The sequence below is a fragment of the Xiphophorus maculatus genome, chromosome 2, assembly GCF_002775205.1.
Source record: "Xiphophorus maculatus strain JP 163 A chromosome 2, X_maculatus-5.0-male, whole genome shotgun sequence".
Lineage (NCBI taxonomy): Eukaryota > Metazoa > Chordata > Actinopteri > Cyprinodontiformes > Poeciliidae > Xiphophorus > Xiphophorus maculatus.
Window position 1 is genome coordinate 18,539,984 of NC_036444.1, and position 13,143 is coordinate 18,553,126.

General features: G+C 38.1%; 1 protein-coding gene across 1 annotated transcript in view; it reads right to left on the reverse strand.

The window, feature by feature from the left end:
• The window catches only part of LOC102222335 (synaptotagmin-9-like), a 35,194-nt gene extending 23,035 nt beyond the window's left edge, over positions 1 to 12,159 (reverse strand). The window contains exons 1-4 of the mRNA XM_023349973.1: positions 12,078 to 12,159; positions 2,619 to 2,794; positions 1,865 to 2,082; positions 556 to 1,096 (exon numbers count right to left, since the gene is read on the reverse strand). Of these exons, the coding sequence (XP_023205741.1) occupies positions 556 to 1,096; positions 1,865 to 2,082; positions 2,619 to 2,794; positions 12,078 to 12,159 (1,017 nt within the window). The remainder of the gene's footprint in view (positions 1 to 555; positions 1,097 to 1,864; positions 2,083 to 2,618; positions 2,795 to 12,077) is intronic.
• Between the last annotated feature and the right edge of the window lie 984 nt (positions 12,160 to 13,143).

Sequence of the window (13,143 nt, forward strand, 5' to 3'; positions counted from 1 at the left end):
CATGCTAGACTGGAGTTTTTCTAAATGAGGAAGCTAAACCGTGAGGGACATCCTGGCAGGAGAATCTGATTTTCACTCCTATAGATTTATCTAAGTGAATAATGTAATATAGACAGCGTTGCTGTATCTCTGTCAAGCCAACCCCGGTCTTATGTCAGCAAAGATCTGGGTCACTACCCCCAAGTGTTTCCCACTGCTTTCATTAAACATTAACTATGTCTAAGTATATTTCTATGTCCTTGCCTCTGAAAACCCAGATGAGCTCCACTTGGAGAGAAAATACGATGCAAGGCAGCTGATATATTTCTCCATCTGCCCCTATGAAATGAATGTATGGAAGTTTTTGCTCTTTTTTTATTGTTTGAGCAGCTTTTTCTCGTCTAAAAACGAACTGAGATGGATTTTTTTTTTTTTACAGTAATTTAATCTCATTAGATATATAAAATCTAATAAACTGAACTGTGTTTGTATAAAGCTACTAAGAAGGCTATTTTTAAAATGGAAGACAAAAACTGTGACAGTGACAGAATTTCAAGAAAAAGATGGCGTTCTCACCGAGGTCACGTATTGTATATCCCGGCATAGTTTTGTTTCCCGGGGAAAGTCGGCCAGTTCCAGGAAGTTGTCCACCACCACTTGGCCAATCAAATCGTGTCGTGAGAACCTGTCAAAGTCATAGACGCTGAAGTGCAGTTTGCGGCTTGACAGCTCAGCATACGCCACAGGAAACAGAAACACCTCATCAAACACTGCGTTGAGAGTCTTGCGGTGCACCTTGGTTTGGTGCTTGGTTTTGCGGTCAGGCAGAAGGTAGATCTTGACATAAGGGTCTGAGGTCCCTGAGAAGTCCTTGGCAGGCAAATCCTGGGCCTTGTGAATCTTCACAATAAGCTGCTCCAGGTCAAAGTCAAACTTTAGGATGAAGTGAAGACGACCGCAGCTGTCAGTCCGACGACCGTCTTCAGCATCTACAGATCGCTGCTTGTAGAGCTCTGGTTTTATCCGGCCCAAACCGGACAGGGAGTCCTGGCGTTGAAACTGAGCTGGGTTGAAGTCAGGATTAGACAGATTCATCTGACGACGAATGGAGTTATGCCTGTGAAAACGTATGTTAGTCATATGACATATCAAGTCTGACACATTTAATATTATGGAATCTCAAAGCAAACGGTGCATATAAAACTTAATATATCCTTCTTAAAATGCCAGGTTTCTGTGACAAACAAAACAATGTGAAATAATTTCCAAACCCTTTCTCCCATTTATATGGCAATTAATCTGTACAATGTAATGTGAGTATGTGTCAAAGACAAATACCGCACGACTGCCCCAATTACAAATTTCCACTGGAATGTTCAAAATGTCATGTGCAAGCACACAATTCAGAGCGCTGTGCACCTTCCGTGCCCCTGAATTTGTAGTGTCAGCATTGTGGATGCTTGACTTGCAATGGCTAGGTGGGCATTGCTTCTAATGTGCCGTTTTCCTTATATAGAATGGAGCCTGTCAAGTGGCCGGCAGTAGCATGGAACAAGTGGCAGAAGGTTGGCTGGCACAGGTTGTGTTCTACAAGGGACCATGTCAAGTGGTTTCCGGTTGGACTAATGGCTCGTATTGAAAAACAGACTTGGAAAATTTATCCAGACTTGTCTAAAGTCTCAAAAGCCTGTCATTTAAAGGTGGGTGTGTTTATTTCCACTGTAACTGTTTTTCTTTCAAGGCAACTAAAACACAATAGTTTTTTAATAGCCATTGGTTTTGGGGAAATTCAATGCGTTTAGCTGTCCTCAATCTCTCATGAGCATTGAATTGAATTGAACACCAAATACTGAAACAAAACCTTCAGGGACTAATTTCTACTAACCGTACAGAGGAGGTAGGCTCAGTAATTTGCCTCTGAACCCTGTCTCTGGCCAGAGTGTGAACTTGGTTCCTCTCCACTTTAGTCTGGGTCTCTAGTGGGATGTCAGGCGATGTGTGGCTTATCTTCAAGGCTGACTCAGGCACAGTCACAGCCGAAGGGGGGCCCGATGGTTCCTTCACACAACCATCCTCGCTGTACTCCCTTTCTTCTCCGTCCACCTAGACAGCATCCAGCAACATTTACGTTACTACCAACAGGTTGGCAGAAATATTACTTATGAATATAACTGTAGAATGAGAAACATGTTGCAAAGTTTTTCTTATCTTCATCACAATGGCATTTGAAAAAAATGTAATGGTTGTTGATTGTTTCATAATTGGCTACTGTATTAAGTTTTTAGCATGTAAATCACTTTGAACTGCCTTGTTGCTAAAATGTACCACACAAATAAACTTGATTTGCTCTTGTTACAAGGACAGATCTAGAGAATTGTCATATATTTAAAAATGCCACTTGACTCGGATGAAACATACACCTCATACATACATCCTAACTCACACAAACATTTAACCAAAATTATCATGTACATCTGGACTCAAAAGTATGTTTAAATGTGTGCTAGAATAAAGTATTTGTATTCAATAACACACACAAGTGCGCTGTTTATTATAGGTACTTGGTCGATTTTGAGTCTGTATCCATTATAAGTCGCATTACTAAAATGAAACATCATCTCATGGAAGACCTTCTTTACCTCTGTGAGGACAGGTTGTTGATCTCCTCCCAGGAAGTGTGCCCCCTTGAGGACATCTGGGAGGAAACGGCCACTTAGTGGCAACCAGCACAGTTTCCATGAGACAAAGAGAGAGACGCTAAAGAGCGCCAGACCACAGGTGGTCACCAGTAGGGACAGCAGACTCACCGATACATCTGCAGAGAAAGAGCAGGTGTTCAGTGAACAGGCAGCAACAGCTCTGGCAGTGAAAAACGCTGGCACAGACAAACCTATAGCAGAGTTCCATGGATGGCAAGCTGCATTTATTCAGACTGCTAAATGAGAACACAATGTGACTTTTTCTTTTGTAATGCGACTATTACAAAAGATGATGTAGTCATGCAAGAACAGACCATAGACACTTTCAATTTGTGGTGTACCTTGTAGATATTTTGATCCAGCAAAATTATTATTGGATCAAAATACCTATAATAAAATACTGATCCTAACCAGATCAAAACCTTATCGGATTTTGATCCAATAACCTGACATCCCCTCTTTATTCTACACCCCATCTAGGGGGTGTCAATCCAGCTAAGTTTAGTCAAATTTGATTCAAATTAACTCCCCGGAAATAAAATAATCTGATTTAAACTAAAACAATTCAGTTTTATATTCATGTTTCTGCACATGGTCACCCACACATTAGTACTTCTTCCATAATCCATACTTGATTTAGACTGTATCACATAAAATTATCAATTAAGTGCAATCACATGCATTAATGAGTCCCTTCTATTAGTGAAATGTCCACCATGTCATTCACCCTGGAGCTTATTAGTATAAACGTTGTTTTATCTGAATGACAACTGGAGCTAAAGTCAAAAGAGACAGAAGCAGTGCAGTAGAGAAGCATTCTGAACCTGAGTAGAAAACTGTGGATGAATGTGGATCCAGTTAGGTTTGTATTTGAAAAAAAATACTCTGCCATGACAAGATAAAAAAAACAACCAAACCTTTAGCCTTACTGCACATCTTTTTTTGCAAAGGGGGTTCATAACACATTCAGAAGTGGATGCATAGTGATTGATGGATATTTGAGCTCATCAAACATGAGTTATGTTATCCATTAGCAGAGAAGAGGTTTTTCTCTTTAACAGCTGGGTAATAGAGCAGTGTAGAGTCAGACAGATGATGCTCCCTAGTACATCTTTCTTGGGAAGCAGCCTTTCAGTAAGTCATCTAAAAACAATGGCTGAGGCGGTCTGCTGAGGTCAGATGCTTTTCAGGGGAAGGGTTTCAGAGCTGAGAGCGTCCCCCTGTACATGTCTCTCTGGATGGTTTTCTTTGCTGCTAGTCTTTCCAAATTAGATTCAACAAACTGAAGGAACATCTGAACTGTTGAGCAGCACCAAAATTGGTGATCCATTGAGCACCCACAATGTTTCAAGGAGGATAATTTCCCATGTGCATTGAAAATTCTGGAAAAAAATATATGTAATTTTTAAAATAAAGGTTTGAGTTTCCAGAAATTATGCATTCTTCCAAGACATCAAATGCAAAAAATATGAATAAAGGTTATTTATACTGATATGTATTTAAATCACATCTTCCATCCATCCATCCATCCATCCATCCATCCATCCATCCATCCATCCATCCATCCACAATTACAGAATTTATTAGAACACCAAGCAACGATAGTGTTTTGTTTTAGACAGTTCTATTTTTTTAGGACTGAGAAATTAAAATACTTTACCAGATTTCTATAGAGTGTTAAGCAACCTGGAACTCCAATGGAAATAACTTTAAATCCAGTGGTTTTGTGCAAAATGCTAAACTATCTAACACTATAACATTCTCATAGTTCAGTGCTTGAATTTTGTAATGCTGTCTTGTCCATGATAATGCCTCTAAATTCAAACCACGTTATTAAAATGCAAAGATGTAGAAATTAGGATAGTCAAGTGGTTTCCATAGCAACTACCACTTGCTTTGTCAGCAAAGCAGGTGGCTGTGAATGTGGAACCGGTGTGCCAGGTTTTATGTTCATTTAATTCATATTTTTATCAGTGTAGTATGCTGACTGTTGTGAAAAAAAAAAACGTTCTTGATATGAGTTTCATAAAACATAATTAAACCTAAAAGTGGCAGCTGAACTAAAAAACTCAGCATCTCTGCAGCTAAACAATTCATGATTGATCAAAATGTGGAGCAGACTTTTAAACTGGATCTGATTTACTAGCTATCAATGAAGCACATAGACAGCAAGTTATTCCAGCAGTGAAGAGTGGGAGAATCACCCTCTTTAATAAACTGGTTTAGCCGAGGATCAGAAACAGCCAGTGAGAAGAGACCTAAATCAGACTGCCAGAAAGTGACATAAATACAGTAGATGCTGTTTGCACCTTTGCAAAATGAACAGTATGTATGTTAAATGTTGTAACGTATAGTTTATGTGTTAGTTGTAACTTTTGACACGTATTAGACAAGTAGTGATGGATATTTGAGCTTTATGAGTTGTTTATGCATTGTTTATGCATCAAAGTAACATGAAATATTTATGTGCATGTGGCCAGGAAGGTTTTCCGTAACTTTGTGCACCTGTGGCCACAAGCGTTGTGATTTCTCTTGTATTCAATTTTGCTCTTATTGTTAAAGAGGCAATAAAAAATGACTACCTGCTTTTATTTTCAGCAGACATGTTTTCGTTTCACAATCCTACCTGCATTGCAGTAAACATCCCCACTGCTGCCTCACTGATGGGTTTTGCCCACTATTTTGGGTAAAAAACCCACACAAAATCCATTAGTCTGAGTCAATTAACTTTTTAAAGCCTTTTTGAAACCCGTTGGGTGTCTCTTCCGTTGAAGCCCTTTTGTAGCGTGCAATCAAGACAGTCAAGTCTCCTCTCTATTGAGTTAATTGGATTCTGTTAATCAGTAAGTTCATTTGTCACTGAATGAAGTCAACAATTATAACTAAAAAAGGTCAGAGGTTTTCTAAGTAACTGTTTGCAATGGGGCTGCTTCTTTTTATGTGACAATAAATACAGAAATAATGGTAACAGAATCAAGGTTTCCGAGAACCAATAATAGTTAAAGATGATCAATTTAAACAGTGCAATCTATAATGAAAAATTTCAATTACTTGGTTAAGACTCCAAAAGAGCATCTTTTTAGTTTTGGCTTTTGGAGTAAAATTACGATGCATTAGGGTGAAACAGAATTTCACAAAAGAAGACCAGCGGTAGTGTTTTACTCTACATTGTGCCAAATGGATGGCTGCACTAAAGGTGTTTTCCTGCCCCCGAAGCTCATAAAACTTTAGAACCCCAAAGTGAACTGACACAGCAACGGCTGCTTTTATTGATTTCAGCAAATCTCCCTTTGATGAGGCACTGTGTACACAAACAGCAGGTTTTAGTGTGGCTGATGATTGTCTAAGGCTTATTTGAACTGAGAATTGTGATGCACAGCCAAAAAATAGAAAAAAAAAAAATCCCACCCCCACTAGCTTTGGGGTTTCAATATGCTGCCAGTTCCACATGTTTAACTCTTAAAATAAAAGCATAAACACAGCTACCACTTTACAATGTTAAGCAAGATTTGCTTCTGTTTTTTCATAAATAATCAATTGCTTTACCAGTACTTCAGCTGGAGATTAGTTAAAATAAAATTTTATTCAGCTCACAGTCATTTCTCATAATTACTCAATCTGCCTTTTTTATGTAAGACAAAAAAGTCAGCCTTAGAGTTTTCCAAAATTCAGACAAATAGGGTAAGTCATATTTTTACATTTTAGTTTCTTATACCTATTTCTTATTCCATACAAAAAGTTGTAGCCAATATCTTTACATATTATTTAAAATAATGTGCCTGCCTAAATGTTGGACCTTAAATTTTAAATTGATCTGTTCTGGACTCCCAGACAAAACTTAATCCCCATTATTTGCTTATCTACTGTGTGGTTTTATGTCGCATATAGTTTTAAGCAACACGCAGTGCTCCTGCCTATTGCACAGCTACATTTTAAAACAACTGGCTGGACATTATTTTGGTGATGAAAAAAATCTAGGTTTTCCCTACACACCCTTTACAATTTTGTCCGCACAGTGAAAGAATGTCTGTTTTGGTTACTGCTGCTTCCTCACCTTCTCTATATCTGATTTTCTCAGACATATTGCTGTCTGTGAAGAGAGAGTTGCCTGGAGTGCAACTACAACACCAGATTTTAAATTTTATGGTGTTCATAATAAATCAACAGCTTTTTTCTGTAAGTTTTTTAGCTTCATTAGCTGGAACCACAATGATCTACAACACTAGCTGACCCATCAACAAGTCATATCAAAAGTGAGAGTAAACATGGCAACATTCAGCTAGTGCTCCAAATGAAAACATGCTCAGAAGGAGCAATGCATAACCTAACTAGTGAGGCATAATGTACTTTTTACATGACTGTTTAACCCCGAGCAAAACTTTACTTCTCTTCTGTAAATTCAAATTATTTCCTAAACTGCTATCTCACAGAATTTGCTTACATTTTTGATTGTCAACACTACACCTCATTATAATGTAAACAGTTGATTAAAAATATACCAGCTAAAATGGCATGTTTCTGGTATTAGATTTTGTTGTTTTTTCCATATTCTCTGTGGAGGATTTTTGTTTCCATTTTTGTCTCTGTGTTACACACATAACACATCATGACTGAATACCATGGTCCCTCTGCCTCTCAGTAAGATTCATTATCCATCCATTACATTGACTTCCAATGAGTTCCAATCATCTATTATCCAATAGATTGCACAGTCACCTTTACCAGGAATAACATTATAGATTTGCTGCTTTGTTTGAGGTAATGACTCAATTTGAGAAAAGCTTCAGCTGCCATAAAGATGGCATCACAGTTGCCTCTAGAATACTTTGAAATACAGATGAGTATGGCATGTTGGTAGTTCACTGACTGCAAGATGTTTAGGTTCTATGTCCTGGTCTTATGGTTGCAAAACAAGCCCAAATGATCAGCTTTCCATCCCTTTTCTGTACAGTTGGTATGAAGTGCTTCTGCATTAGCAATGTGTTTAGTTTTCCAAAAAACACACTGTATTATGGAAAAAGTCTTAATCTGTGACTGTATAATCTGAAGGTTGCTTCATATATGCAATCAAAGTTTTCTGGCAAGTCGCTGAAAACCCGACCTGCTGATTCCAATTTTGGCAGATACAATTTTTTTTTTAATTTTTGTCTTGAATGTTGTTGAGTTGGCAACAGTGGGGTGACTATTGTTGACTGCAAAAGTGTAGACATGACATTTTTAGGTCATCCAGATGTCCCACAACAAACCATAGTGGTCTACTTTTTTAGTGCTTTGTTTCAGTTGCTTTGTGCCATTAAAACTGTTCTTTGTGCAGCTTTCGTTTCTGAGCTCCAAAACAAGCCAGAGTGCTCTACTTTGCTTTGAAATTTTAACAGCACAAAACTGAACAAACGTAGCTCTAATACGGTAGTTTATTCTATTTGCATCATTGTTAATAGATAAGGCTGTCTGCAGAAATGTGTGGCACTCTTTACCTAACAGTTTTGCAGGAGCAAAACGGGATTCATGGAAAGAAGAGAAACAAAACTGGTAGTTGCATGACGCATACTGAAGTGGGCGCGGTGTCCCTCAGGTGGTCTGCGCTGTTGTATGAAAGGAGTGTGCGGATATATGTGGTTCGAAACCACATGACCGTAGGTTGACTGTTCGGCTTCAGACGAAATGTGTGAGCCTATAGAGTGACCAATTAACTTGTGAAAAGAAAACAGAGTACCAGGAGAAAACCTACCCATACACAGAGATATTCTCTGGCCTGGATTTGAAGATTGGACCTTCTTTCTTTGAGGCAACAATACTGACAATTACTCTGGCATGCATTCCATAAACTTTCTAATAACAGTAAATGATTCAACCTTATGGTTATACTATTATTCTAAGCAGATAAGACAGAGAAAGCCAAGGGCTGTGATAGAATTGTTGTTTTCTGCAAGGTCCAGCATCATGTACAGACCCAGGTCAAGGTGCAGCCTGTGGCTATCTCATTAAACGCTTCTATGTCCAATTGGAACAATATTCTATTCGCAAAACACGTTTCAGTTCAAGAAATAGTTACAGCCCAGTCAGTTGTGGGTCAATAACAGGCCCACAGAGACTGAGGAAAAAGGACACAGCGATGTAAGGGTCTTTGTAAATGTACTTCTAAAACATGACTGCCATTCAAACAGCTGAAAGATAAGAGCTGCACATACATTCATAGACATTTTTAAGAGAGGAGAGGAGAGGAGAGAGGAATCATTAACTTTATTGGGTTCACTCAAGAACATCACCAGAGGCTTGAAGATTTCTAAACCAAGTATCCAATAATGTCATGTTGCCGAGCAACGATACCTCCAAAATGCAATCAAGGGTGTAATGAAACCAAACCTTTCTCTCGGCATTTAATCAATCTCCCAACTCGGAGACGAAGAAATTAACGTGATTTTGTCTTTCAACATTTAAATTTCAACATTGCTCTTGTGTGTGATTTGGTTCAATCTGTTCTGCTTGATAGAATATGAAACAAACTTGTTTAACACTTAAAATCATCATGCTGTATAGTTATAGATGCAGGAAGCTGCAAGTTTGAGCACACAAGTATTTATGTTATTTCAACTTTTTACACAGGATAAAAGGAAATATGGTACTTTCCTTTAAATCTGTACAATTTTACAGATTAAAACTGTAACACATACAGTTTTATTCTGTTTAGTTTAAGTCACATTAGTTACTTCCCCAGCAACAACCTTTCCCATGTCAAATATCAGGTACATAGACTGGTGATGGTGGACCATTTTTAAAGCCACGTGATGTTATGGGGATTTCAGCAGATGCACCAAATTTAAAAAAAGTACTTTGACATGCCACTAGTGTAACTGTATCAATCATTGAGTCTAGGACAAGGTTTGATATAGTCAATCATTGAGGACATGTATCCATTCCGGCGGATGGCTCCGGGTGGTATAGTGATCTAGCATTGCACATAGTGTCCAGACACCATCTTAGTCGGTATACTTTTCTGTATGCTGCCATCAAAGTAACACCGACCTAGTTAGCTATTTGAAAACGTTCCAATCAAGTGAAAAAAGAACAAGCCCAGACTTTGAAAACGATGCTGATTGGACTCAACAAATTATTTGTTTTGTGAGATGATCGTAGCTCAAACAGTACCTCAAATTTTGTAACTGCAGGCTTTTTTATGTTCAAAAAGCCATTGAACAAATCAACTTCAGCAGAACAAGTTGGGATAATAAAAATAGTTCTTATAATGTCTTATCTCCTCTCCAAACAGAGAAACTGAGCAAATGTTTGTGGAAGCCATCATGGAATTTGCTTTGCACATTATCCTCCTGAAAGAAGCTGCACCAGAAGCCAGAAATAATCAGACACATTTTAGGGAAAAGCAAAGAGAGACTTAGCCACTGAGTTTAATCATTTTTATAGCCATAGTCCACATCTATTTAAGTTTACATGTGTAAAACCATATTTATAGAGTACAGTAAACATAAATAATCTATTTTAACCTGAATAGTACATTAGTACAAAAGTTTCCTAGAGGCATACTAAAAATGTGCAGTAATTGTGAAACTAGAAAATATGGGCAAGAAAGCAGACTTTGTGATTGTGCCACTAATCTTAGCACCCACAGCAGGCGGCATTGTGAAGTTCCATCAAGTATCAAGCACCCACATAAAAATAGTGGCACAGTAGTAATACAGTTTTACAAATTTCACAGCAGCAAAGACATATTCACTTTTCACAGTACACAGGGTAATTGATTACAATTGACCACAGATTTTAAATGTTTAATAAATGGAGTTGGGCTGCATGCAACTGTTATGCAATTTTCACCACACGTTAGGTGGAGCGTTAGAACCAATTCTGTGGACAGGTTTGGTTTGTATTGGAAGTTTCAGTATTGACTGATTGTAATCTGTGTGCCATAAAAACAAAGATTACTTAACCAATCAGTTAGACCCAGAATTCTTGTTTGTGTGTATGTATCAGTTATTTTACACAGTGAAATGCAAATGTTACTTTGCACACATTGCAGTTTTCCATGATTGTTCAATATCTTTTCTTTATACAACAAAATAAGCTACTGTTAAAAATGCAGATAGTTCTTCTCATTCACTGAGAGCAAATTTCAAAATCAACAAATATCAGTTTTTTTTTTCCAAATTCTAAATGTTTTTTCTTTCCCAGCAAATGGGGAAAAGCTTTCATCCATTCATCCATCCATCCATTAACTAGCTTATCCATGTTGGGTCTTAAAGAAGGGCGATTAGGCATGCTGTTGGGCAAGGGATAGGAAGCTGCATCATAGTATTGCACTATTGGCAGTAGTTTGGTAGTCATGACACCTTTCGCAAGGCGAATAAGCCACAGAAGGTCACTGCTGAAGAAACTGGACTAAGGTCTCATGCCAGGCTTCATTGTCCCAGTATGTCTTTTAAGTTAAACCAAGAGAAACTGAGTAAAGACAAAAAACTGTTTTCAAATTATTATGTTCCTTTTGAGGGGTTTAAAGCCATCCAAACCAACCTATAAAAAAGTGATTGACCGCTATGTCTAATAATCTCCTCAGGAGTTTGCAGTTCAGAAATTTAAACGTGAGAAGATAAACGTGGGATTCGCTGATTGTAAGTCGGGATCATTTTCAATCAATTGTATTTTCCTAATATTTATATAATATCAGTTTAACCAAACTGTTCAATAAACAATTCAAATGATTCTGTTCCATAGTATACACCCCAAAACGCAAGCAGAAAATCTATCCTTTTTTGTGACTCTATTTTTTTCTGTGAGCCACTTATTTGGGCCTCAGCTGCACAAGGTCCACATTGAAACTCTTACAGCTGCCAAAGTGAGAAAAAAACAGAAATATTGAGTATCACTGCTAATCTCCACCCTCTGCCACAATGATCAGAGGGAAAATTGGTTGTTGGGAAACAAACCGTGTATGTGCGTACATTAATAGTAGTCTACAAGAGGAAGTGGGTCATACTGTCTCTGGGGAACCAATCTGGTAGCTTGAACCTTCTCTCCAACACACACGTTTAATAATGGATTGTAAAAATTTTAAAGTGTGTGCTTGTTACAATTTAATAAGGGGGAAATAGTAGAATGAACAAAACGTGTGGACATGCACTGCATATCATCTATCAAGTCCATCAGTACAAGTATTTCCATTCATTTTTAATAGATTCATTTAGATATATTTTATGGTGGTTTTAGCTGCAGAATATTTTGACAATTAGCTTAAATTTTGTGCAGACCAAAGTTCTCTTATGTTAGGTAAGTTAGAAGTACATAAAGTATTTCTGTTTACTAAATAATGACATAGAGAATATGTCAGGGACCTATTAATGTCTTCAAAATTAGAAGATCTAATCTCATCTTTGAAGGATTCTGCCCACAGACCCTCGACGTTCCAAGTTAAGGTCAGCAGCACACCATTCCAACCATAAACAGTGCTGGTGGCGCGCCACTTCCCTCTCGTCATCCACGGGTTTAAGACAAGCTTCTGCAGTTCAGATGACAACAAAGTTGACCATCGAAGTGCGACTTAAAATGTCCTGGTCCCAAGAGCACAGATGGACACCCTGTTGCTTGAACATCATGTTTGCTATGAAGACTCCATAATGAGCACAGAAGTCCAATAACAAAATAACACTTGGGTTCATATCGAAGGGGCAATTCCTCCCAACCACGCTCCTCCAGTTCTCACTATCACATGAACACTGAAGTTCCCCAGCAGAACAAGGGAGTTCCCAGGAGAAGTGCTCTCCTGTAATCTGAACTGCTGCTAAGGCACATAAACACAAACAGAATTTATTACAGGAATGTTGGCTTAATGAAAGGTATGTTTAATACCTGCTTACATGTTATTTTAAGGTACTTTTTATATCTGAGAAGAGTCTCATTGGAAAACATATTCTTATCAATTTAATGTGACTTTAAAGGGGTGTGTGTATTTTCCAGACACATAATGCCATTTTATACCACAATCAAATAACTGTTAATTTCAGTTGTTATAAAAACTACTATACATCAAATATGACTCATAAGAAATTTGACTTGGTAATTTAACACCTTGGAATTGGATGTCTGCCTCTTTAAAAATTCCCACTTATTCTGAAACTCTGCCTTCAGACAGTCATCACAACATCGCTCCTCTATTCACCTTTTAAAAACGTTTTTGCCAGCTTTGCACTTATAAGTAGCTCATATAATGAACTCAGCAGAGTTCCACCAGATGTTTGCTAATTGCTGCTGGGTAGTCTGAAGGAGCTGAGCGGAGGAGTTGTGGAGGAGGGGTGCTCTGTGATGTGGAAGTTCAGTACCTTGCAAACTGCAGCTCTGAAGAAGAGCTGCGACTCAAAGGCGGCTTTCAGTCCCCCAGGCGTTTTGCACAGCTTAACGGTTGCCAAAGGAGACTAAAGTATTTATCAAACCTGCATGAAACTCCAGATATGTTTTTGATAAG